This window comes from Dasypus novemcinctus, chromosome 27 (assembly GCF_030445035.2).
Source record: "Dasypus novemcinctus isolate mDasNov1 chromosome 27, mDasNov1.1.hap2, whole genome shotgun sequence".
Classification (NCBI taxonomy): domain Eukaryota; kingdom Metazoa; phylum Chordata; class Mammalia; order Cingulata; family Dasypodidae; genus Dasypus; species Dasypus novemcinctus.
In genome coordinates, this window is record NC_080699.1 from 25,058,849 (window position 1) to 25,086,084 (window position 27,236).

General features: G+C 49.6%; 1 protein-coding gene and 1 long non-coding RNA gene across 4 annotated transcripts in view; both read left to right on the plus strand.

Annotated features, from left to right (window-relative positions):
* Positions 1 to 4,689, plus strand: part of LOC131276327 (uncharacterized) — a 14,164-nt gene extending 9,475 nt beyond the window's left edge. The window contains exons 2-3 of the long non-coding RNA XR_009183824.1: positions 896 to 952; positions 4,542 to 4,689. This is a non-coding gene — a long non-coding RNA (uncharacterized lncRNA). The remainder of the gene's footprint in view (positions 1 to 895; positions 953 to 4,541) is intronic.
* Positions 4,690 to 4,782: 93 nt separating this feature from the next.
* UPK2 (uroplakin 2) lies at positions 4,783 to 16,552 on the plus strand. Of its 3 annotated transcripts, XM_023588185.3 has the most exons (6): positions 4,783 to 4,926; positions 11,531 to 11,594; positions 11,698 to 11,921; positions 14,849 to 14,987; positions 15,241 to 15,311; positions 16,031 to 16,552. In XM_023588185.3, exons 3-6 carry the CDS (start codon positions 11,699 to 11,701, stop codon positions 16,165 to 16,167), a joined length of 570 nt encoding a protein of 189 aa, XP_023443953.1. In that variant the 5' UTR covers positions 4,783 to 4,926; positions 11,531 to 11,594; position 11,698; the 3' UTR covers positions 16,168 to 16,552. The 3 variants fall into 3 exon arrangements, with proteins under 3 accessions (XP_023443953.1, XP_058145362.1, XP_058145361.1); XM_058289379.1 differs by lacking the exons at positions 4,783 to 4,926; positions 11,531 to 11,594; positions 11,698 to 11,921 and adding exons at positions 12,311 to 14,101; positions 14,524 to 14,658; XM_058289378.2 differs by lacking the exons at positions 4,783 to 4,926; positions 11,531 to 11,594; positions 11,698 to 11,921 and adding an exon at positions 14,117 to 14,658.
* The last annotated feature ends 10,684 nt before the right edge of the window (positions 16,553 to 27,236 follow it).

Sequence of the window (27,236 nt, forward strand, 5' to 3'; positions counted from 1 at the left end):
CTCAAGTGATTGAGTTCCCACCTACCACATGGGAGATCCCTGGTTTGGTTCCCGGTGCCTCCTAAAGAAAACAGTGAGCTGGCGCAAAGAGCAGGAGTGGCAGGCTGGTGCAACAAGATGATGCAACAAAAGACACAAGAACAAAATCATGATGAGACACAACAAAGCAGGGGACCCAGGTGGTTCAAGGGATAAAGCACCTCCCTCCCACATCGGAGGTCCTGGGTTTGGCTCCTGGTGCCTGAAGAAACAAGAAAGACAAACAGACACAGCGAGTGCAAACAACGAGGGGGTGGGGAGAAATAAATAAAATAAATCTTAAAAAAAATTTTTTTTTTAAGGATATGACTCCTAGGCAAGGTAATAAGCTTAATGCTGTCTGTTTTTACAGGGTCCCACGACCTCAGGACCTCATTTTCTCCACTTGCAGGCACTGGGGTGCTGCTTAACGGGGTACCTACCACGACCCCGGCACCACCCTGGGTCCTGTGAACATCACAGGACATGTAACCTGAATATATTTGGGGCCCCGCAATCCAAATACCAAAACTAACTTCAAACAGGAATTCAGTTTTGACTTGGCTCTCTTGAAGGTGAGCCAGTTCATAATCTAGAGCACCACTTGTTAAAATTCCCCTTCCTCGCCTCTTCTGTTGCACCTTGCAGCAGCTAATCACTCTCTACAAACCCCTAGACCAGCCCCCCACTCTGCTCCCCTCTCTCCCCTGTAGCCAACAGCTTTTGTCTCTCTTTGCCGACTGTCAGCTCCTTATTAAGTCAATTGGCTTGGCTTCTCAGGTTTCATTTTTCCCCTTTTTCCTTCATCTTTTACCCAGATTCTCCCCAACACACGAGAAAGTTGACTTTTTCTCTCTCTCACCTCCTATTCTCCCAGGTCTGTATTAGAAAAGCTTTGGAACTGAGCAGGCCAAGACAAGATTTCCAACAACAGGTGAGGGCTAAAATTATCTTGGGGGTGAGGGGAGGTCTCAGAGGAAGGCTGGGAACAGTCAATGTTTAATAAGGTTTTTATCCTGTAATAGATAATACAGACATCTACCCTCAAGGGGCTAAAAGTTGGAGATGATTAAAGAACCATAAAAGAAGGTAAATAATTAAAGGATCAGTGCAGGTTGGATTCGCAGGTAGACTTGGTAGAAAAAGAGGAAACAGGTACAGGGAACGGCAGGAGACATCACAGGTTTGGTGGGAAGGGATCTCAGAGACGCCCTACCTAGTCCATATTCTTTTTTTTAAAAAAAGATTTATTTATTTATCTCCCCCCCACCCACCCACCCTGGTTGTCTGTTCTCTGTGTCTATTTGCTGCTTCGTCTTTGTTCCCTTCTGTTGTCAGTGGCACGGGAATCTGTGTTTCTTTTTGTTGCGTCATCTTGTTGTGTCAGCTCTCCGTGTGTGAGGCGCCATTCCTGGGCAGGCTGCACTTTCTTTCGTGCTGGGCGGCTCTCCTTACGGGGTACACTCCTTGCACGTGGGGCTCCCCTACGCAGGGGACACCCCTGTGTGGCAGGGCACTCCTTGCATACATCAGCACTGCGCATGGGCCAGCTCCACACGGGTCAAGGAGGCCCGGGGTTTGAACCGTGGACCTCCCATGTCGTAGGCGGACGCCCTAACCACTGGGCCAAGTCCACCACCGAGTTCATACTCTTTTGATCCTCAACTTCCTGCCATCATCCCTGGCAAGCAGAGTTGCAGCCTCTTCTTGAATACCTCCAGTAATGGGAACTCACCACCTCCCACCGCAGCACATTCCATTTATGAACATAAAAAAATTTTTTTTAAATTAGAGAAGGTGTGAATTTACAGAACAATCATGCATAAAATACAGGATTCCCATACACCACCCTATTACGGACATGCTTTTCCTTCCTTTGAGCTGAACTCTCTCCTGGTGGTCTCCACTTAGTCCACACACCCCCTCGTGGTGTCACAGAGCATCACTCTAATGACTCCCAACTCGTCTCCTCTTCTCTAGCCTAAACAGTTCCACTTCATTCGTTACTCCTGTGATAATAGCTGACCAACTTAGAGGAAAGCAGGACAACCAATCCTCTCCTTTATTTGTGATACTGTATCTCTAGTAATACAGCTTACTATTGAATGCACTTTTGGCAACCGCATCATGATGATGACTCAAATGGAACTTAGTAAAATCCCTGGTTCTTTTTCACTTGAACTGCTTCCAAGACATGTCTGGTCCAGACTGAGGCCTGACACAGACCTCTGGTCACTTCATCTGGTTATGTTTGCCTCTCAGTCTACACATGCAGATGTTTTTTTGGATCCTTACCCTGTCTTTCAAAGTGTTTACTATCCCTCCAGGCTTACAGCTGTGGAAATGTGATGCTACATCTTCATGTAAGCTGTTGATAAAAATATATCTAACTGGGGAGCGGGTGTAGCTCAGTGGTTGAATGCCCATTTCCCATTATGAGGTCCCGGGTTCAATTCCCAGTACCTCCTAAAAAAAAAAAAAAATATATATATATATATATATACGTGTGTGTGTGTGTGTATAAAACAGTAGAGAAATGAGGACAAAGCCCTAAAGCATTCAAATGTTCTCCTGGTTGACACCAATTCAGGTCACACTGAGAAGTATGGGATCAGACCAGAATGGACCTCAAAAGTCTAATGGAAGAATAAGAAAATAGAAAGTCTTGGAAGGCTTTTGAGTCAAAGAGTCATATGGGGAAGCTGGCTGGTATAGCAAAGAACAAAAGAAAACGACACACTTGCTTTTTTTTAAGATTTTATTTATCTGCTCCCCCACCCCCGTGTTTGTGCTCCTTGTCCTCTTTCTCCCCCTCCTGCCCACCCGCCCGCCCCAGTTGTCTGTTCTCTGTGTCTATTTGCTGCGTCTTCTTTGTCAGCTTCTGTTGTTGTCAGTGGCACGGGAATCTGTGTTTCTTTTTGTTGCGTCATCTTGTTGTGTCAGCTCTCCATGTGTATGGCGCCATTCCTGGGCAGGTTGCACTTTCTTTTGCGCTGGAAGGCTCTCCTTACGGGGCGCACTCCTTGCGCGTGGGGCTCCCCTACACGGGGACACCCCTATGCAGGGACACCCCTGCATGGCACAGCACTCCTTGCACGCATCAGCACTGCGCATGGGTCAGCTCCACACAGGTCAAGGAGGCCTGGGGTTTGAACCACGGACCTCCCATGTGGTAGACGGATGCCCTAACCACTGGGCCAAGTCTGCTTCCCCTCCCTGTCCTCTTGTCTTCTTTTTTTTTAGGAGGCACTGGGAACCGAACTCGGGACCTCCTGAGTTCGTGGGAGGGAGGCATCCAATCATTTGCACCACCTCTGTTCCCTGTTTTTTTGTGTGTGTCTCTCTCATTGTGTTTCCTCGCTGTGTCTCTTCATTGCATCATCTTGCTGCATCAGCTTGCTGTCTGCTCATCTTCTTTAGGAGGCACCAGGAAGTGAATCCAGGACCTCCCATGTGGTAAGCAGGTGTCCAGCTGCTAAAGCCACATCTGCTTCCTGAAATACTAACTTTGGAACTATCCAGATCTGGATTTGAGCCCTGGCTCTATCACTTACTAGCTGTAGAACTTTGGGTAAATTACTTGGGGCATATTTTACGAATTATTGTGAAGATTAAATGAGATGACAAATATAAAGAGCCTAGTACAGGGAAGCAGACTTGGCCCAATGGATAGGGCATCTGCCTCATGGGAGGTCCACGATTCAAACCCTGGGCCACGCAAGGGTGTCCCTGCGTAGGGGAGCCCCATGCACAAGGAGTGCACCCCGTAAGGAGAGCCGCCCAGCGCGAAAGAAAGTGCAGCTTGCCCAGGAATGGCACCGCACACACGGAGAGCTGACATAGCAAGATGACGCAACAAAAAAAAGAAACACAGATTCCCAGTGCTGCTGGCAAGGATAGAAGCGGTCATAGAAGAGCACACAGCGAATGGACAGAGAGAGCAGACAACTGGGGGGTGGGGGGGAAGGGAAGGAAATAAAGAAAGAATAAATCTTTTTTAAAAAATGTTTATTATTTTTAAAAAAAGAGCCTAGTACATAGTAGGTGTGCAATAAATGAAGAGGGAAAGGGAGGAGGGAGAGAGGAGGAGGAAGGCACTGGACTGGTTTCTGAGAGCGCACTATATTTATAGTAGAGCCCAAGTAAAGAGTTGCCTTGGTGGCTAAGTGAGGGACCAAATGACTGGCCGGGCTCTTGGTCTAGGGTGATGTATATGGAATGATAAAGGGACAAGAGCAGATATGGATGACATTTCAAAAGCAGAGTTGACACACCTTGGACTCTGGGTCGATATGGAGGATAACAGGGGGAGAGGAGTCATGGATAATGCCAAGGATTTTAGAGTGGGCAGTGACCGGGAAGTACAAAGAGGGCCAATGTCTTGGGGAAGGAGGTGGGCTCGTGTGTAGAGTTGTCGAATGAGGCATGATAGGATGCCCCAGTGGCTATGACCAGCGAGGAGACGAAGGAATCTGGTTGGAACTTTGGAGAAAGAAGTCAGAGCCAATGTCGCGTGTTTGCAGCACCCCACGCCAGGGCAGCTGGTAGGCAGTGGCAAGTGAACCAAGGACCGGGCCCGTTAGTGCATCCCTGGCACCACACCAGTTCTGACTTAGGACTGGAGAAGAAACTGCCCTCCTCTGCTTTCACTCCCGCCACTCCGTCCCCGGGTCAGAGGTGAGCAGATCAACCCCCCTTTCACCCACCCTTTCCTCACCGAGCCCAGGCTCCATCCAGGGCCCACACCTCTCCCTGCGGGACTCTGTTTCTGTGTTAACAGCAGAAGGAGCACAAGTTCTTGCCTGGCCACCTGACCGCAGCTCATTGCTGCAATCCTGGTCTTGAAAAGGGAGACAGGGGAGAAGCTGGAGGAGGAGAGATTTGGAGGGAGACGGACGAGAACAAATGGTGAGCAAGCGAGAAACGGAGAAGCCGAGAGATAAAGAGTGAACACCGTGAGTGTGTGGAAATGCAGAGTATTAGAGGAGGAGAAAAAGAGAGTGAAGGAGGGGACAGAAGAAAAGATTTGCCGAGGAACTGATGAAGTGCAACTGAGAAAACGGTTGCCATGGTGACTGGTCCAGAGGAGGGAGGAGTAGAAATCAGATTATGAGTAGGGGGAGTTGGGGTGGGGCGTTCAAGACCCAGAGGCAGTCCCCCCATCAGGCTTCTTCCTCCCGTAAGGAAGCCTTTTCCAGAGGGGTCTCCCCAGGGCCAGGCCGAGGAGTGATGAGCAGAAGCGCTGGAGGGGCCCAGGGCGCAGGCACTCCCTCCCTCTCTCCTTCCATCCTGGGCGATGGGGGGGGGAATGACACAGCTGGGTCCCTCCACTCCACGGTGGCTCGCCTTCGCCCAGCGCCCTCCCCACTGACCCTAGCTCCCCTCATTGCAGCTCCTCCTCAGAGCCCCAAAGTGGAGAGCAGGGTGGGTGGGTGCTTGTTTCCAGCACCTACTATGTGCCACACACAGAGCTGGGCACGTCGTCCCACCTTGCTTCACTCATATACTTCTCTGACCGGAAGCTGAGAACAAAGAAAAGACTTGGCTCAAGGTCACAAGTAGTGGGCAAAGCTGGGTCATAGCCCTGGCCGTTTCCAAAGCCCCTTCCTTCTCCTCCCAGCCTAGCCACCACCCCCCCCCCCTCCCCTGGCTTTTCCTGTGCGCCTGGGGCGGGATGGGATGAGGGGGGCTAAGGGGACGGACTGGTCAGCCGGCAAGGCTCTGGGCTGGGTGGAAGGCGCCTGGGGGGGGCTCTGAGCCCAGGCGGGGTGAGTGGGGAGGGAGGGCTGAGGTTGAGTGGAGAGGGGAGCTGAGAAGAGGCTCCCGGCCACCCGCGGGGCTGGGTGACTGGTTGGGGTGTTGGCTTTGGGCTGCAGGTCCCAGCAAGGGGCGGGGCTGGAGAGGGAGGGAGGAGGAGGGAGCCGGGGGCCCCCTGCCTCCCTTGGGCCTCTCTACAAATAATGGTTTGCAGAGGGCACTGCTGTCTGCTGTCATCTCAAACAGGCCTGGGCACGTGGGAGAGGCAGAGGCCATGATGTGGTCCCATCCCCACGAGAGGATGGGCTCCCGAAAGGATTCCGGGCCCCTTCCCATCATGCCCTTCGGTTCTCCATGGAGGTCACCTTCAAATGCCCCTCGGTGCTCTCTGGCCACGGGTTTGAGCCACACCCTAACAGAGACGTCCCTATGGGGGAAGGGCAGGAAATGGTTGGACTCCAAGAGGGGTTAAAGGTCACGGTGCTGTTAGGTTCCGTGATCCCAGGGTCAGGCTCTTCCGAGGATGCCGGGGGTCAGGCGCCTACCCTATCCCTGTAGACAGGAAGAGTACTTTTCCCAGGGGGAAAGCTCATCCCAATCACCTCACTTCCGCTGCTTCAGTTCACACCTCCTCCGCTTTCCACCTGTCTCCTGGGAAGCCCCTCCTGACCTCTTCCCTTCCCTCTACCCATCCCAGCTTCCAACAGACAACCAGAAGGGGGCCCATCAGGCTGCCTAAGGGGCCAAAGGAAAGGCACAGGAGTCCGGAGGTTGGGGAGAAAAGACTTGCCTGTCCTCCAAACCGGCCCCCCTCAGGCTGTCTTATCTCTTAGCCTTTCGTTGAGGGTTAGACCCAACTCCACCAGCCATTAAGACCCTCAGGATCTTCTTTCTCAGTCCAGTGCTCATCATTCACACACACAAACACACGCCTGCGCACACCAGCCAGTTGTTGGTCTTCCAGTTTGATGAGCTCACCAATGACCTCCTCCTTGCCAAACTCAGGGGGCACATTTCAAGTCTCTTCAAATCCCTGCAGTTCCTGACGCTGCTGAACATGCCTCTTTTGAAATCTTCTTCGGGTACGTGGAACATCGTTCCCTCCTGGTTCATTTCTTTTCTCGGTCTCCGGTTCAGGCTCCTCCTTTTCCAGGCTGTGTCCTTGACCTTATCTTCTCACTTAGCATGCACTTCCGGGAGCCCTCCCCCTTGCTCCCTGAGGCTTCAGCTGTCACACCTGTGACCTCTCCAGAGCGCCAGCCCGTTCTATCAACCACTTACACACTCCTTCACCTGGGTGTCCCTCAGACACCTCAACTCCGCAAGTTCAAGTCTGCATTTCCCACCCACACGGTATTCCCCAGCTCAGGGACAGCACCATCATCCCTCGGCTGCCCAAGCCAGGACCCGGGAGGCATCCTTAACCCTGTTTACCTGCCCCCCTTCATGCCCCCTCTCCCCCCACCAGGCAAACCGTCATCAATTCTCCCCCCCACACACACAAACCACCTCTTCTTTCTATCAGCTTTTGCCTAGAATCTTAGCTCAGTCTCTTAAAATATCTCCCAGGGAAATTTTAGGTTGTATACAAGCTACCAGAGTTTAAAAAGAGAGAGGCTAAAGAGACAATGATGGGGAGCAGATGTACCTCAGTGGTTGAGCACCTGCTTCCCAATATGACGTCCTGTGCTCGATCCCCAGTACTTCCTAAAAAAAATACAATAACAATTAAATGCAGGATGTGATCCTAGACTAGATCTAATAATGGAGGAGAAAATACCCAAAAGGAAATTGTTGGGACAACTGAAAAAATTGGAATACAGACGATAATTTTTATATCAATGTTAAATTTCTTGAACTTGATAACTGTTCTTAATGTGGTTACGTAAGTGAATGTTCTTGTTCTTAGGAAATAGAAGTATTAAGTGTTCAAGGATCATGATATATGCAAATGTTTAGAAAATAGACCTAGATAGATAGATAGAGACAGAAATAAATGATAGAGTTAAATGCAGAAAGAGAGAGAATGATATAATAAATGTGGCAAAATGTTAAAAGTTGGTAAAGCTGGGTATCTGGGTAAGAGGTATACTGAAGGTCTCTGAAATGGTTTCATAATTTTGCACCATCCTGTTAGTCTGAAATTATTTCAAAATTAAAAGTTTAAAAAAGAAAACATGTCACCCAGCTCTCCATCTAACACAATCTATATTGCAGCAAGCTTCATCTTTATAAAATGCAAATTTGATCAAGACACTCCAGTTTAAAGCCCTTCAATGACTGCATTTTACTCTTTTTTAAAAATTTATTGATTTCTCATGCAATTTCTTCCTTTTTTAAAAAAATTTATTTCTCTCCCCTTCCTCTCCTTCCCCCCCCGGCTGTCTCTGCTCTCTGTGTCCATTTGCTGTGTGTTCTTCTGTGACTGCGTCTATCCTTATCAGCAGCACGGGAATCTGTGTTTCTTTTCGTTGCGTCCTCTTGTTGTGTCAGCTCTCCGTGTGTGCAGTGCCACTCCTGGGCAGGCTGCACTTTTTTCGCATGGGGCGGCTCTCCTTACTGGGTGTGCTCCTTGCGCATGGGGCTCCCCTACGCGGGGGACCCCCCTGTGTGGCACAGCACTCTTTGTGTGCATCAGCACTGCGCGTGGGCCAGCTCACCACATGGGTCAGGAGGCCCTGGGTTTGAACCCTGGATCACCCATGTGGTAGGCGGACGCTCTATCTGTTGAGCCAAATCTGCTTCCCTCATTTTACTCTTAAAATACTAATAAAAAATTCCTTCAAAAGACTGTCGAGTGGGAAACGGACTTTGGCCCAGTGGTTGGGGCGTCCGTCTACCATATGGGAGGTCCGCGGTTCGGGCCCCGGGCCTCCTTGACCCGTGTGGAGCTGGCCATGCGCAGTGCTGATGCGCGCAAGGAGTGCCCTGCCACGCAAGGGTGTCCCCCGCGTGCGGGAGCCCCACGCGCAAGGAGTGCGCCCGTGAGGAAAGCCGCCCAGCGTGAAAAGAAAGAGCAGCCTGCCCAGGAATGGCGCCGCCCACACTTCCCGTGCCGCTGACGACAACAGAAGCGGACAAAGAAACAAGACGCAGCAAACAGACACCAAGAACAGACAACCAGGGGAGGGGGGGAAATTAAATAAATAAATAAATCTTAAAAAAAAAAAAAAAAAAAAAAAGACTGTCGAGTCCCTTCATCTGACCCTAACTACTTCTCCAGTGACTTCCTCTGATTCTACTCTCAACCTCCAAAGGACCCAGTCATCCTTCTGACTCCTACTCAACTTTCAGGTCTCAAGTTTATTCACCGCTTCTTCCAGGAAGCCCTTCCAGCCTACCCAAGTACATATAAGTTGCCCTTATCTTAGGCAAGTTATTTACCTTATTTGTGCCTCATTTTCCTCATTCATTAAACTAGGACAATAACCAGTATCCTCCTACAGAGGTTATGAGGATTAAGCAAGAACATATGTACAAAGGACTTGGCAGAGTGTCTGGCACATAGTAACTGCTCAATAAATAGCCACTGTTATGGCTTCTGCTAAAATCCTGATGCAGTGTAGTAACTGACTATTTTCAGTATCTCCCACTAGATCATCATTTCAGTGAGAGCAATGTCACCTCTAAATGTCCAATGCATAGCACAGTGTCTGGCGCAAAGGCATTCAGCAAACATTTATTGAATAAATGAACATTAATCAATCCAGGCCAACGTTATTTCTTGCATGGATCAGCTCTCCTTCAGGTCCAAGGAGAGGCTTCATTGCTCAACAATTAAGCCTCAACCTACTCCTTTTTTTTAAAGATTTGTTTTATTTGTCTTCTCTTTAGGAGTCACTGGAACCTACCGCGGGACCTCCCATGTGGGAGAGAGGGGCTCAGTCACTTGAGCCACATCCACTACTGCCCTCAACCTACATCAGAATTTTTTTTTTTTTGAGGTAGTAGGGCTGGGGATTGAACCCAGGACCTTGTATGTGAGAAGCCGGCACTCAAATACTGAGCCACCTCGGCTCCCGTAAGTGCACCGGAACTGACCCCGGGACCTCCCATGTGGGAAGCAGGCACTCAACGCCTGAGCCACATCGGGTCCCTCAGAGTAATCTTTCTAAAGCCAAACTTAATTATGTCACTTCCCAGCTTACAGGGTGTCCCAGGCTCCTGGTGCGATGGCCCCCTCACTCCCCACCCCACCCATCCCTTTGCAAGTCCCCCTTTGGGCTACGCTGAACAGCCTGCTGTTTCTGGAACTCTCCAGCCAGTCTCCCCTCAGCCTCAACCTCCCCTCCTCCTGGCTCACCTACCCAAACTCCTCCTCCCCCTCCAGCACCCTGACCCAGACGGCTCAGCCTGGTGCCCGAAGGCGAGGCTGGCCGCGGAGAAGTATATCGTTTGGCTCACAAAGTGCGTTTTTTATCATGTGTATTAGTTTAAATAAGGATGTTTTGCCTAAAAATCCAGATTTTTGGCTCGTCATGAAAGAATGAGGGAGTGTGGCCACACTAAGTCCGCTTTGGCCAGGCAACTCTTCCAGAGTGGCGCGGGGTGGCCCCGGAGCTCCAGCGGGCCCCAGCTCCACCACCTCGGGGGCACTTTTGCAGCTTAGCCCCTGGAAGCAGGTGGGACTTCAGCCTCTCTCTCAGCCTTGTATTATTTTGGTGAAGAATTTCCTTGTTTGTTTGTTCATCCTGTTTATTACTGAAATAATGAAAATGCCCTCCTAATGATTGAAGTGATGCATGCACAACTATGTGATTATACCAGTACGTTCTTTGTCGTTACCATGGCGCTTAAATTTAACATCCTAAATCTCTAACAATCGCTACCCTTTCTCGTCAATTCTCTCAACTTTCCATGCTTGAAAACTCCTACCTTGAGTCAATACAACCTGACAATTTTACAGCCACACCCATCTTTGAATACTTCTTTCTCGTCAAGGCGTATATAGTTCCCGGAAGATACCGAGTAATTCACATTTCTGAGCCTCTTCACTTGCTGCTCCATCTTCTTTTCGGAATAACCTCCCTACTTCTTTCACCAGGCTAATTTTGGTTCATTCTTCAAAACTTGGCAACTTGAGTGCAGGAATTGTGTCTTCTCCTCTCTGTGTCTCAGCACCTAGCATGGAACCCGCCATAGAGTAGTCACTCCACAGAGGTTGACTGAATTGGAAATGGCTGAACAGCCAGTCCCTGCGTGCCTGGTGCACAGGGCAGAAGAGGTCAATATTGTAGTCACCTTGCCCCTTGGTTTACCTTTCCCTGCCCAGATATCTCCCTTTGCCTCAATGACATAGCCGGGAAAACAAACCCTGTTCCCTACTAACTCTGTGACCTTGGGAAAGTGATTTATTCCCTTTGAGCCTCTGGTCTTCATCTGCAATAAAGGTTAGCAAAAAGTTGAGGAGAGGAGTGGGCGTGGCTCGAGCAGTTGAGCACCTGCTGCCCCACGAGAGGTCCCAGGTTCGGTTCCAGTGACTCCTAAAAACAAAAAAACAAACAACGAGCAAAACAAATAAAAAAACAATTCAGGGAAGCCAGTGTGGCTCATTGGTTGAATACTGGTTCTCACATATACGGTTTCAGGTTCAATCCCTGGCCCTTGGTACCTAAAAAAATAAAAAGTTGAGGATAAGATGAATCACTTAAATACTTACTAAACCAGACAGACTGTGCTAGGCACTCTTAAATAAGTTAGCTTGAGTGGTGATCACTTTATCCCTATGAGAGTGATTTTATACCTCTTTTTACAGAAGCGGAAACTGCAGCTCTGAGCAGTTGGGTAGGTAATTTGGCCAAGCTGGAAGAAGATCTGGGGTAAGTGGTTGTGGTTGTATCATAGGTGAAAAATGGAGCACCCAGGGCTCTTCCAACCCTAAAAGCATGAGCTTTTCTTTTCTTTCCTTCTTTTCGTTTCTAGAATGAGCTTTCCTTATTCCCACATCCTTTTCAAGCCCCAGAGGTCAAGGACAGAGGCGCCATACCCGTCAGTCCAGCATTCGGTGAGGAGCGTCTCCTCTGGCCCAAGCCCCCAGGATCTCCCGTCTTCCCCTACAGACGATTGGATTCCCTGCCTTCCTTCTGCAGGAAGGAAACTTAGAGAGTTTGGAACCAAGAGCCCAAGGGGAAGCGAGCCTAAAAAGAGTGGGTCCAATACAGAGACCCCCTGATTCCCTTACTCCAAAGCCCTGGGGAAATCCTCGCAGGAACAGGGTGCTGTGGCTTTAAATGACTTCGGCGGCATCAGTGAATCTGCTCTGCTAAAAGAGTTATCCTCTTGCTCCTGCGCTTGGCCTCCCCCTCCTCTCAGCTCCCCAAACCCTTCTCAGCGCTGTGATGGGATAATTAGATGCGAGAGCTCAGCACAGATGATGCTCCAGTTGCTTAGCAACTAATGGTTTCCATGGAGACCGCAAAGCACTGCCTCCAGAGCAGCCAGTGAGCAGCTCGGCAGGGCAGGGAGAAGACGCAACTCTCTGCTCCTCCAGAAACCCGGGGAGGGCCAGGGGTGGGGAAGGGGGGGACTGAAGGGAGAAGGGAGGGCTTAAAGGCACAGGCCTTTAAATCTGGGCAGAGCTCTGCCTTCCGCTATCCCACCCTGGCCCACTCATAATTTCAGATGGCGACAGAGCCTAGGAGTAGACCCAAAACGACCTCCCCTGTGACAAATCCCATCTCTTCTGTCTGCTTCCTGGTTTGTGCCTGGAATGGGGAAGAAATACCCCAAGTCCAGTGTGAGCATCCTTCCCAGTTAGCGATGGGATTGGAGGAGTGCCAGGAGGATCCCCCGCGGTCCAACGGTCTGTCCCCTCTCCCCAGAGTCCTCCCTAATGAGCAGAAGGTCCTCTTTCAGCCTGTAGGAGCAGGAGGTGAGCTAAACAGGGACATGAGCTAAGGCGCAGGAAAAAGAATTCAGTTCCTCGCCAGAAGGCGAGGGGGAGAGCGGGAGAAACACCTGCCCTCGATCGCTGTCAAAGTTTGGGTTGGGGAGAGGGCAGCTCAGAGCATCTTGCAACTCAGAGTGTGGTCCTCTCAGCTCCATGCCATCAGCTTTACCTGGAAGCTTGTTAGAAATGCAGAATTTCTGGCTTGACCTCAGACCCACTGAATCAGAAACTACATTCTAACAAGATCCCTGGTGACCTGTATGTGCACTGAAGCTGCAGCAGCACTGGTCTCAGGCCCTCCTACCCTCTGCTTGGGCCCAGAAGGGCTAGCTTTACTGTTCCCCCCACCCCATCCTGGGCTCTGAGCCCGCCCCTCCCACCCAGGGGCTGAGGATACGCCCCCAGAAGCCCCTCCCTGTCCTACAAGGACCCTGGCCCTTTACTGGGTCTGGGGGAGAGTGTGGTTCACGCTGTACACACCTCAGCCCATGCACCTGGGTCCTCCTGGCCACATGCTCGTTGTTCCGCGAGCCACTCTACCTGAGGCTCAGTTTCCAGGTTTACAAAAGGAAGCCCACACCACCTCCCTCCCGGGATGGCGAAGCCTGTCGGAGCAGGCAAAGGCCCGCCCTGTGCCCAGAGCAGGTGCTTCTTGCTCACCTTCGCTCTCCCTTGGGCACAACTCCTCGTGTGCTGCATCAAGGCTGACCGTGCCCCGCTCCCCTGGTCCCTGCAGACGTCTCCCCTGGCATCCCTCAGCTCCCCCCAGGGAGCCTGGGGGGCCCCTGGTGCCCACACACCGCCTCTCCCACTACCTGGGATGCGGCCAGCACCAAGAGGCGGACCCTGCGCTCTGCGCCCCCACCCCTCACGACCCCCCAGTCTCAGGCGTGCCCTGTTCTTGCTCAGCGAGTCCCTTGTGGGAACCCCTGGGGGTCAGCCCCTTTCCCTGCACACCAGGCACCCTCTGAACATGCCGCCCCCCTGCGAAGACAGCCCCGCACATACCTGGGCCTCGGCAGGTGGGACTCCCAGTGCATTTTCACACAGGAACACCTGCGCACTCAGGTGTGTGTGAAGAAGGGGTGCTGTCCACCTCCACTGTGCCCGCCCTAACCCCCTGTAGCTGGCAGGTCACCAAGATCCAGCCTGGGCCTTTCCCCCACTCCAGGGGTGAGCCAGCTCCCCATCCAGAAAAACCTGTCTGGGGGCGCCCCCCTGAGCTCTAGGGCCCTAGGGGCAGGTTGGACAGGATTCCCCTCCAGCCCCTCCCACCCCCAGGACAAAAGCGGGCACCTCGGGGGCAGGGCCTCACTCGCCCCGGGAGCCACAGCCTGCCGGTGCCCAGCCCGTCCCCAGCCATGGCGGCCCCGCTGCCCGTCCGCGCCCTGCCCTTGACGCTGATTCTGCTGGCTCTCTTGGCCCCAGGGGCTGCAGGTCGGTCACCTCTGGTGGAGGTGGGGTAGGGGACCAGGGCGCCTCTCCAGGACGGCAGGTGGGGGGAGGGCAGCCACCGGGCATCGGACCCTGGGCCCAGGGCCCCTTCCTGCGCCTCTTGAAGACGAGGATGCAGAGGTGTGAGGAAGGCTGTGGAGGAGAGGGGCAGGGGAGGGTGGCCGCTGCCGCTCCCGGCCCCAGGGGCAGGATCCGGGGCCAGGCGGGAGGAGCCCCCGGCTTCTGCAGCCCAAGCCTGCCACCTGGTGGCCAGACTGGCACAGGCCTGGCTGCTCTGCCAACGGACGGCAGCGAGGAAAGGGCGCTGGACTCTGCATCCTTAGAAACGGCCCTCGGGGGACTGGGGCCAGATTTTGGACACGGGGAGCGGTTGGCCCCACCTGAACCCCCTCCTGGCCTCCCAGCAGACTTCAACATCTCAAGCCTCTCTGGCGTGCTGTCTCCGGCGCTGGCGGAGAGCTTGCTGGTTGCCTTGCCCCCCTGCCACCTCACAGGGGGCAATGCCACGTTGATAGTCCGAAGAGCCAATGACAGCAAAGGTCTGCTACCTCCTCCCAAGGCACCCCGGAGTCCCCACAGAACCCTCCCTGGACACCCTAGCCTCCCTTCCCCCATCCTTGCCTTCCCGTTAAACCCTCTTCTGGGACATCCACACTTGAAACGCTGCCCCTTCTCCTTGGGGGTCTCCGGGAATGTGACCCTTCCTCCCATCCCCCATTTCCTTCCCAGTGGTGAAATCCAGCTTCGTGGTGCCTCCATGCCGTGGGTCCAGGGCGTTGGTGAGTGTGGTGGACAGTGGGGCTGGCTTCACGGTCACCAGGCTCAGCGCATACCAGGTGACAAACCTCGTGCCAGGAACCAAATACTAGTAGGTACCAGCCCAGGCTGGAGGTGCCCCTGGGACGGGGGTGCAGGAAGAGAGGGTGGGAAGGCACCGACATTTGTCAGGGGAGGGGCAGGGGGAAGGGGATCTGGTCCACGCTGGGGAGAGACACAGCTAAGGGCTGGAGGACGGCTCAGAGGGGAGGCACAGTTACAAGGGGAGGCCCCGGTCTTCCTCCAAGTTCCAGATACTCGCTGAGTGTTCTCTCCTCTCTCTCCTGCGAACCCCACCACAAAAGCATTTCCTACCTAGTGAAGAAGGGGACATCCACGGAGTCCAGTAAAGAGATCCCAATGTCCACGCTTCCTCGTAAGTTATGCTCCCCTCACCCCACTCACATCTCAAAACCCCAAAATCCTTCCCTGGCCCTCTGCACCCCAATGCCCTGTCTAGGTGAGCGGCTTCTTCCTGTACTCCCATAGCACCGTTGCTTACCTCTCTCACAGCCCGGAGCGCTTAGCCTTTTAACTGCTTCCTCACTCATCCACCTGTACTACTCAAGGTTCTTTGTGGGGAGGAATTGTATCCTACTAACTTCTGTATAGTCGATGACTAATATAAGAGATGCTTCATCAATATTTATTGTTGGATGTTTGGATCCATAGGTTGATTGTTTGACTGGCTGGCTGGGTGTTTGGATGGATGGATGGATGGATGGATGGATGGATGGATGGATGGATGGATGGATGGATGGATTGATGGATGGATGAATGGTTGGATGGATGGATGGTTGGATGGATGGATGGATGGTTGGATGGATGGATGGATAGATGGATGGATGGTTGGATGGATGGATGGATGGATGGATGGATGGATGGATGGATGGATGGGTGTTGGATGGATGAATGGGTGTTGGATGATGGATGGATGGTTGGTTGAATGGATGGATGGATGGTTGGATGGATGGATGGATGGATGGTTGGATGGATGGATGGATGGATGGATGGATGGGTGTTGGATGGATGAATGGATGGGTGACTGGATGCCTGTCACCAAGACCTTCCCACTCCCCATGTCTCTCCCAACAGGAAGGAAGGTGGAGTCCATTGGGCTGGGAATGGCCCGAACTGGGGGCATGGTGGTCATCACAGTTCTGCTTTCAGTTGCCATGTTCTTGCTGGTTCTGGGCTTCATCATCGCCCTGGCACTGGGTGCCCAGAAGTGAGGCTGCCCAGGGCAGGTTCCTGCAGGAAGACCAGCTCGTGGACTCCTTCCCAGGCTCAGGGCTTTGTCTTGTGCTCCTGCTTGCTCTCCTGAAAAGACAGCCTCCTCCCAGGCTGCAGTCACTGGCCATTGGCTCCTTCAGTCCCTGTCCCCCACCCTCTCCCCAGCACCTCCCCGTGGAGTTCTTTTCTCCTCCATCCCTCTCCTTGCTCCCTAATGCCTCGCCTTCCCCAGCACTCCCTAGTATTCCCTTCACCCACTCCTGCCCTCATCTCTGTCAGAGTTTACCTTCCTCCCATTTCACAACTTGCAATTCCTCCCTACCGCCAAGAACTCAACCCTCCCTCCGTGAATCAGGTCCTTGCAATGAAGTCCGATGCCACCTCTGCTGTGTACGTCTCCCTTTCATGGGCTCCACTTTGGATGGAGTCTATGTCCAGGTTGCAGATGATCCCTGTCCCCCCTCCACCTCCCAGGAGGGGCCTGATGAGGTACGAGCTCAGGAATCAGCCTTCTCAGACCCACAGCTGGCCCCCCAATGAGGGTAGGGTCCAAGGTTGGGGCCGGTGCACCATGTGGGGGCCCAGGGCCCTCAGGGGCTGGGGGAGGCTGGCCAAGTGAGGGAGAGTGCAGAGCAGGGGTTGTGGCTAAGGACAAACACGGGGCAAGCAGGGAGGGACTCAAGCATGGAGAACTTGGAGGGGGTAATAGGCTAAAAGGGCTCTGGGAGGACAGGGCAGAAGTGGCAGAACCCTGGTGGAGCGGGTACCAGGGTGGCCACCCTCATTCACTTTTGCCCCCTCCAACATAGGGATCAGTGATCTCTGCTTTGCTCTTACGGTAAAGACCGAAATCTTTAAAGTGACCTTCAAGGCCAGCCCTGGTCCACCCCCTAACTGCCCCTCCAGCTTTTGCCAAATTACCTCCAATGTCACGTGATCCCTCTTGTCTCAGGGCCTTTGCACAGCCGATTCCATATGCCTGGACTACTCCTGTGATTGTCCGCCGACTCCACTCCACTCCTATTTGCATAGTTTCTCTGAATCATCCTTCTGGACTCAGTGTCACTTAGCCAGGGCCACCTTCTTGGGTCTACTAGCCCCCCCCCCCCATTAAGTCGGGGTCTTCTATCCTGACTTTCATAGCATTAGCCTGGTTTATGGTCATATACTTGTGTGACTATTCAATTGTCTGTGAGCACCATGAGAGCTGTCACTTTGCTCCCTAAAGCCTAACACCACAATACCCGGGCACAGTAGGTACTCAATAAATACTTGTTAAATACGTGAGAAAACGAATGAACGAACAAGTCCCTGAAGAAAAGGAGGGGGCTGGGAAAGTGCCCAAAATTCCGTGAACACAATCAGGAGAAGCTCATCCAGAGGAGAGAGAAGATGCTGGAACGATGGTCTGGAGGACCCCTTTCTAGAGTAATCCAAGAGGCCCGGGGAGGAAGGGAATGGAAGAGAAGGACCACAACCTGTATCCATTCTATAAACACTAACTGAGTGCTTATTATGTGCCAACCCCTACCAGGAATAAACTGGGAAAGACATTATTTCTCCTTCATGGAACTTACATGGAAATTAGCAGAAGAGACAGACCTTAAAAAGTGTGGACAAGTAAACAAATACAAAGTGTTCTCAGTGGGGGGAGGGTGGACACTGAGGCCCTCCCTAGCCTGCGTGGGCCTACCTGAGCTGAGGCCTCAAGTCGGGAGATTGTCGGGGAGAACAGGTCCCGAAGAGCAAAGGGTTCAGGCGATGCTTCCCGCCCTGACGGCCCCAGCCCAGGTTCGAGAAGCAACCCTGCTGTGTTGTGGGAAGAGCGGAGGTCTGGGAACCAATCTTTGCTGCACATTAGAATTATCTAGGAGGCTTTTAAGAATCCCAATGCCAAGGTCATGCTCCATACCAAAAGTCAGATTGACTGGGGGTGGGAGCCAGGCATTAGTATTTTTTAAACATACCCAGGAGATTCCTATGTGCAGCAAAATTTGGAAATTACTAGTAAAAATTTTAAAAATTGGTAGATCAATTTTTTTTTAAGGCGGTACCAGGGGTTAAACCCAGGACCTCGTTCACAGGTGGCTCAACCACTGAGCTGCATCTGCTCCCCAGTGAGAGCTGGGTTTTGTTTGTTTGTTTGTTTGTAGGAGGTACCAGGATTGAACCCAGGACCTTGATATGGGAAGCAGGCACTCAAACACTTGAGCTACATCTGCTCCCAGACCAATTTTAAAAGGGCTATGAAAGGATGGATGCATTATAATTTTTTTTTTTAACAAATCACCTATAAAGAAAGAGATTGGAAGAATACACATCAAAATATAATCAGGGGGAAGCGGATGTGGCTCAACTGATAGAGCGTCCGCCTACCATATAGGAGGTCCAGGTTCACACCTAGGGCCTCCTGGCCCGTGTGATGAGCTGGCCCATGCGCAGTGCTGATGCGCACAAAGGAATGCCAAGTCACGCAGGGGTGTCCCCCACCTAGCGGAGCTCCATGAGCAAGGAATGCACCCTGCAAGGAGAGCCACCCCGTACAAAAAAAGTGCAGCCTGCCCAGGAGTGGCGCTGCACACACGGAGAGCTGACGCAGCAAGGTGATGCAACAAAAAAAGAGACACAGATTCCCAGTCCCGCTGACAAGAATATAAGAGGACACAACACAGAAGAACACACAGCAAATGGACACAGAGAGCAGACAACGGAGGGGAGGGGAGGGGATGGGGAGAGAAATAAATAAAAATAAATCTTTAAAAATTCTAAATATATATATATATATATATATATATATATATATATATATATATATATATATATATATATATATAATCAGGGGAAGCGCCTGCTTTCCATATATGAGGTCCTGGGTTTGATCCCCGGAACCTCCTAAAAAAATAAATAAATAACGTTATCTTTAAAATATATATATAATCAGGGAAGCAAGCCAAGTGTCCATCAATCAATGAATGGATAAACAAAATGTGTTACATACACACAATGGAATATTATTCAGCCATAAAAAATTATTGAAGTCCTGATACATGTGACAATGTGGATGAACCTTGAAGACATCATGCTGAGTGAAATAAGCCAGACACGAAAGGACAAATGTATCATGTCACTGAAATGAAATAATTAGAATAGCAAACTCACAGAGTCAGAATCTAGAATCTAGAGATTACCAAGGGACAGGGTAGGGATGGAGAATAGGGAGTTAAAGCTTAACATACACAGGGTACTTAATATAAAGACAGAAAAGTTTTGGTAATGGGTGGTGGTGATGGTACCACAACATCATGAATGTAATTAACAAGACTGAAATATATATATATGTGGGAAGCGGATGTGGCTCAACTGATAGAGCATCCGCCTACCATATAGGAGGTCCAGGGTTCAAACCCAGGGATGAGCTGGCCCACACACAGTGCTGATGCGCGCAAGGAGTGCCGAGTCACGCAGGGGTGTCCCCCGCCTAGGGGAGCTCCAAGCACAAGGAATGTGCCCTGCAAGGAGAGCCACCCTGTGCGGAAAAAGCGCAGCCTGCCCAGGAGTGGCACTGCACACATGGAGAGCTGACACAGCAAGGTGATGCAACAAAAAAAAGAGACACAGATTCCTGGTGCCACTGAGAACACAAGTGGACACAGAAGAATGCACAGCGAATGGACTCGAGGGCAGACAATGGGGGGGGGGGGTGGTGGAGAGAAATAAAATAAAAAGAAATCTTAAAAATAAAAGAAACATATAAATGAATGTGATTGAAAGGGGGAAATGTTAAAAAAAATAGGGGGAGAGTGTGTAGCTCAGCAATTGAGTGCCTGCTTCCCAAGTATGAAGTCCTGGGTTCAGTCCCCTGTACCACCTACAATATATTTGTATACATATGTATATATATATATACAGTTATCCAATTGTAACAAATGTACAACAATGTAAGGTACTAATAATAGGATGGTATGTGGGAATTCTGTATTTTATGCATGATTGCTCTGTAAACCCACAATTTACAACGTCTCTAAAAAAAACAAGAAACCAGGAACTCACCACTGTGTTGTTCCTTGGGTCTAAAGGTCTATAAAAATCCTCCTCCTCCTCCTCCTCATCAGTTATTATATTATCTCTGGGTGATACAGAGAACGCTTTTTGTTTTGTTGTTTTTTCTTTTGTGCTTTCTTCATTTCCAAGTTTTATGCATCAAACATGTATTACATTTAAATTAGGGAAATTATTGTTTAAGTTATTTTTATTGGTGGTGGGGGTAATAAAGGTAGAGTCCTAGCAAACTTTGAAAAAAGGAAGCTGTTGGGAGCAGATTTGGCTTACATGGTTGAGCCCTTTCTTCCCACATGGGAGGTCCTGGGTTCGGTCCCCTGTGCCTCCTAAAAAGAAAACAACAAAAACAAAGCCGGGAAGCGGATTTGGCTCAATTGATAGAGCATCTGCCCACCACATGGGAGGTCCAGGGTTCAAACCCAGGGCCTCCTTGACCCGTGTGGAGCTGGCCCATGTGCAGTGCTGATGCACGCAAGGAGTGCCCTGCCACACAGGGGTGTCCCCCGCATAGGGGAGCCCCATGTGCAAGGAGTGCGCCCCGTAAGGAGAGCCGCCCCGCACAATAAAAACACAACCTGCCCAGGAGTGGCGCTACACACACGGAGAGCTGACACAGCAAGATGACACAACTAAAAGAGGCACAGATTCCTGGTGCCACTGGCAAGAATGCAAGCAGACACAGAAGAACACACAGCAAATGGACACAGAGAGCAGACAACGGGGTGGGGGCGCGGGTGGAGGGAAGGGGAGAGAAATAAATAAAAAAATAAATATATCTTTAAGAACAACAAAATGAAGGAGCCCACTCAGGGGAGCCGATGTGGCTTAGTGGTTGGTTGCCGGCTTCCCGCATATGAGATCCAGGCTTTGTCCCGGGCCCCTGACCAGAAAAAATAAAAGAACATAAAAAGGAAGCTGTTGATTTCACTTTAATTAAGCAGCATTTGTTGAGTGTCTCCTGCGTGCCCCTCTCCAAGGGGCACTCTAGTCTCTCCCCTCAGTTCCTGGTCTAGTTGGGAAGATGGTCAAGCAACAGACAACACAGTGCGGCGGGGATGGGCCTGGCAGGGAAGCCCAAGGGGCTGCGGCCTCCATTCACTGCCAAGCCTGGGACAACTTGAGGAGCAAAACACACAGCGATAGCAATGCATTTAATCCACTGTATAAAACAAGAGTCCAGTGAGTTCATACAACAAACGGATCGAACATGGGAAAGGAACAGCTCTTCCTTATAGTAAACTACCAACTACTAAATGGAGAAGGAATGGTAGATTGAGAAAAATCATCTTTAAAGCCATCATAATGATGATTGATTCAGGCCGGAATCACTAATGGATGCTAAAATTAGCCGGTCCAAGTTGGATGAAGAACAGGATTTTAAAAAACTTCCCACACAGATTGCTTTCTAATCACAAAAGGAAAAACGGGTAACTTCACAGTGAAGGAACCTGGAGACTCCCACTAAACCAGGAGACTGACGTTAACCTCGCTGGGAAGGGGAGAAATGTGCCTCCTGAAGTGACAGACCCAGGAGGAAGCCTCCTCGCTCCCCCGGCATTCTTGCCAAAAATGCACAGTCTAAGTCTAGTTATGAGGAAACAGGAGCGAGTCCTAAACTAAGGGACATTCTACAAAATAAACAGCCTGTACTCTTCAAAAAGCTCAATGTTACAAACGATGAAAACGTCTGAGAAACTGTCAAGATTAAAGGAAATGAGAGACACGAAATGAAAGGTATTGCATGACGCTAGATTGGATCTAAGACCAGAAAAAAAAAAAGTATATAAAGGGCATTATTGGGAAGCGGACTTGGCCCAGTGGTTAGGGCGTCCATCTACCACATGGGAGGTCCGCAGTTCAAACCCCGGGCCTCCTTGACCCGTGTGGAGCTGGCCCATGTGCAGTGCTGATGGGCGCAAGGAGTGCCGTGCCACACAGGGGTGTCCCCCGCATAGGGGAGCCCCATGCACAAGGAGTGCACCTGTAAGGAGAGCCGCCCAGCGCGAAAGAAAGTGCAGCCTGCCTAAGAATGGTACTGCACACACAGAGAGCTGACACAAGATGACGCAACAAAAAGAGACACAGATTCCTGTGCCGCTGACAACAACAGAAGCGGACAAAGAAGAAGATGCAGCAAATAGACACAGAGAACAGACAGCCGGGGTGGCGGGAGGAAGGGGAGAGAAATAAATAAATAAATCTTTAAAAATAAATAAATAAATTAAATAAAGGGCATTATTGGGAGTGGATGTGCCTCAAGTAGTTGAGAGCCTGCTTCCCACATGGGAGATCCCAAGTTCAGTCCCAGTGCGTCCTAAAAACAAAACAAAAACAAACAACAAGCAAACAAACAAACAAAAAAACAATTCGGGGGGCTGATGGGGCTCAGTGGTTGAGCACCAGCTTGCCACATACAAGGTCTACGGTTCAATCCCGGGCCCTAGTACCTCAAAAAATAGACAAATAATAAATAAAAAATAAAGAGCACTATTGGGACAAATTGATGAAAGTTGAATAGAATCTATATATTAAATATATTATTTTATCAATGTTAAATTTTCTGATTTTGATAATTTTCTGGTGGCTGATTCTCTAGTTAATGTAAATCAATATCCTTGTCCTTAAGGAAACACACACTTTAGTATTTATGGGCATGATGTCTGCAAATGACTCTCAGATAGATTAGAGAAAAGTAATATGTGTGGTTGTATAATATATATATGAAGTGAATAAAGAAAATGTAGGGGACTTCCAGGAAGAGGGCAGACAAGAAAGACATGGGACTCTCTTCTCTGCCGGAAGAACAGCTGGAGGACAGGCTGAAACACCCTGGAAAAAAATCTTCTCGGGTTTAGGACACCAGGCGAAGGTTGTCCAGAAGAGAGAAGGACAAAGGAGGGGACTAGTGATGAGGGCAAAACTGAGTTGAAGCCAGTGGCTGCTACTGCCGGCAACCTTCCCCACACTAAAGACACTTTAGAATACTCAGGCCTCTCAGCCAGCTACAGACAAAGGGGGCTTCAGGGGGCCACCACTCCAGGAGAGTGGAGAGAGGGACACAGCCCAAGGCTGACTCAGCTTCTGACCCACAAATTTGGTCTGCTGAGTCCTCGAGGCCGGGCAGGGCCACACCGTTGCTTGCCTTGAGAGCCAGCCCTGGACTAAAGAGGGCCGACACACTCAATTTCCCTCCCTACTAACTGGGGCTGATTTATTATTTTTTTTAAGATTTATTTTTTATTTTTTTCTCTCCCCTTCCCCCCCCCGGCCAGTTGTCTGCTTTCTGTGTCCATTTACTGTGCGTTCTTCTGTGTCCGCTTGTATTCTTGTCAGCAGCATGGGAATCTATGTCTCTTTTTGTTGTGTCATTTTGCTGCGTCAGCTCTCCGTGTGTGCGGTGCCACTCCTGGGCAGGCGGCACCTTTTTTGCGAGGGGTGGCTCTCCTTAACTCCTTCTGTGTGGGACTCCCCTACATGGGGGACACCCCTGCGTGGCACGGCACTCCTTGCGCACGTCAGCACTGCGCATGGGCCAGCTCCGCACGGGTCAAGGAGGCCTGGGGTTTGAACCTTGGACCTCCCATGTGGTAGGCGGACGCTCTATCCATTGAGCCAAATCCCCTTCCCTGGGACTGATAGTTGAGGGCGCAGAGAGGAGTGGAATTATTTCCTATCCAGGAAAAGAGACAGGACTGTAAGAGAAGGCTGGAGAACTGTCTGAGAAAGTTTGAATAACAAGGCTCTTAGCTTCCAGGCAGGATCCTCTATCACATTCATCCAGTTGCTGTTGCAGCAAACACACTCAGACCAGGCATTGAACTGAGAGGGTTGCCAAAGAGCGCCATCTGCTGGGAGAACAAGGAAGTACATGTGAGAAAATTAAAAATAAATAAGAGGCTTTTTCCAGCCTTTATAGGCTCCTTCCCAACGGCCCTAGGAAGTGTATCTGCAACCCATTACTGGGTCCAGAGTTCAGTTTTGAGCAACTAAAACGGACAATCCTAATGATCCAGGTTGGACCAAGAAACAAAGAGCAGCAGTAGCACACAGACTCCTGCCACTAATTCCCTACAAGAGAGAAAGAAATTGAGTATCTGAGCAAACTACTATCCTAATCAGATGCCTAGACATCAGCAAAAAATTATGAGTCACACTCAGAAAATGGAAAATATGTCCCAAGAAAAGGAATATATCAAAGCCCCAGAAGAGATATAGGATTTGAGAGAATTAACGAGGTGCTCACAAATTTCCAAAATCAAATTAATGAGTTGAAAGACAATATAGCTAGAGAGATAAAAGACATCAAGAAGACACTGAGAAGGCAAGCTGGTGCGACAGCAGGCATAGTGAGTTAGCACAGCAAGAGGACACAAGAAAGAGATAAAGAGGAAAGGCAACGAGAGACACAACAAAGCAGGGAGCTGAGTTGACTCAAGTGATTGAGTGCCTCTCTCTCATATGGAAGGTCCCAGGTTCCATTCCCGGTGCTTCCTAAAGAGAATATGAGCAGACACAGAGAGCACATAGCAAACAGACATAGAAAACAAATAGTGACCACAAACAATGGGGGGGGGGGTATTAGTCAGCCAAAGGGGTTCTGATGCAAAATACCAGAAATTTGTTGGTTTCTATAAAGGGTATTTATTTGGGGTAGGAGCTTATAGATACCAGGCCATAAAGCATAAGTTACTTCCCTCACCAAAGTCTAATCATAATGCCCTAATCATAACTCACTCATGCCCAGGTACAGATTAGATTATAAGCATAATCTAATATTTCTTTTTGGAATTCATCCATTATATCAAACTGCTACAAAGATACTTATTTGGGGTAGGAGTTTACAGATACCAGGCCATTTTCATGTGTTGGAGCAAGATGGTTGCCAACGTCTGCCATGGTTCAGGCTTCCTGGGTTCCTCTGGTCTCCACACCTCTCTTTTCTCCACAAGGTCAGCTGTAGACTATCAGGTGAATGGCTCTGTCTCTCTCCCTGGGGTTTCTGCTGTGTCTAAGGAGCTGTCTCTCTTCCTCTGTGTTCTTCTCCTGGCTCAGTTCCTCTCTTCCCAGGGTTTGCTTCTCTTTACTCTGCATGCTTACTTCCTGGGGCTCCAGCTTAAGACTTCAGCATCAAACTCCAACATCAAAATTCCAACATCTGAAACCCTCACCTCTGTCCTTTGTCATGCCTTTTATTTGTGAGTCCCCATCTACCAAGGGGTGGAGACTTGATGCCCTAATGACATGGCCCAATCAAAGCCCTAATCATAACTTAATCATGCCCAGGTACAGACCAGATTATAAACATAATTTAATATCTATTTTTGGAATTCATTACCATATCAAACTGCTACAAGGAGTAAATAAATAAAATAAATCTTAAATAAAAAGAAGACATTGAGTTAGCACAAAGAATTTGAAATCCTAAATAGAAAGGTAATGGAGCTCATGCAAATGAAAGACACAATAGGTGAGATAAAAAACACATTAGGGAAGTGGATTTGGCTCAACTGATAGAGCATCTGCCTACTACATGGGAGGTCCAGGGTTCAAACCCAGGGCCTCCTGACCTGTGTGGTGAGCTGGGCCACATGCAGTGCTGACCATTCAGGGGTGTTCCCCACATAGGGAAGCCCCATGTGCAAGGAGTGTGCCCCATAAGGAGAGCTGCCCCATGTGAAAAAAGTGCAGCCTGCTCAGGAGTGGTGCTACACACATGGAGAACTGATGCAACAAGATGATGCAACAAAAAGAGACACAGATTCCCAGTGCCACTGACAAGAACCCAAATGGACACAGAATAACACACAGCAAATGGACACAGAGCAGACAATGAAGGGGGGGTGGAAGGGGAGAGAAATAAATAAAATAATAACAATAAAAACACATTAGAGACATACAATAGCAGACTCGAAATGATAGAAGAAAGAATAAGTGATACCAAATATAGAACAGCCGAAATTGAAGAAAGAAAAGAACAGAGGAGAAAAGAATGGAAAAATTGAGCAGGGGCTCAGGAAGTTGAATGACAACACAAAATGCAACAACATATGCATCATGGGAGTTCCAGAAGAAGAAGAGAAGGGAAAAGGGGCAGAAAGAGTATTTGAAGAAATACTAACAAAAGGAATGAACTTTCATGTCCAAGTAGCCCACCGTTCTCCAATCAGAATAAATTCAAATAGACCTACTCCAAGACATACTACTCAGAATGTCAAATGGCAAAGATAAAGAGAAAATTCTGAGAGCAAAGGAAAAGCAACCTATCACATACAAGGGACACCCAGTAAGACAGTGCAGATTTCTCATCAGAAACCATGGAAACAAGAAGACAGTGGTATGATTCAATTAGGAGACTGAAAGAGAAAAACTGCAAGCTACAGTTCTTTATTCAGCAAAATCGTCCTTCAAATATGAAGATGAGTATAAAATATTCACAAAATAAACAGAAACTAAGAGAGTTCATAAAAAAGAACCTGCCTTTGCCAGAAATACTAAAGGAAGCCTTAAATCCTGAAAGAAAAAGACAGGAGAGAGAGGCTTGGAAGAGAATATAGAAGAAAGAATAGCAGAAAGAATAACTAAAAGAGTAAAAAGGCAGATGAAAATATATGACATATGAAAACCAAAGAACAAAATGGTGGAAGTAAATAACACATTTACAGTAATATCATTGAATGCAAATGGATTAAACTTGCCAATCAAAAGATATAGGCTGACAGAATGAATAAAAAAACATGAGCCATCCATATGCTGCTTACAAAAGACCCACCTTAGACCCAGAGACACAAACCAGCTGAAAGTGAAAGGTTGGAGAAAGATACTCCATGCAAGCATCAGCCAAAAAAGAGCATGAGTAGCTATACTAATACCAGACAAAACAGACTTTAAATGCAAAAAAAGTTTTAAGAGATACAGAAGGTCATTATATATTAATGAAAGGGACAATCTACCAGGAAGCTATAACAGTCAAAAATATCTATGCACTAACCAAGGTGCCCCAAAATACATG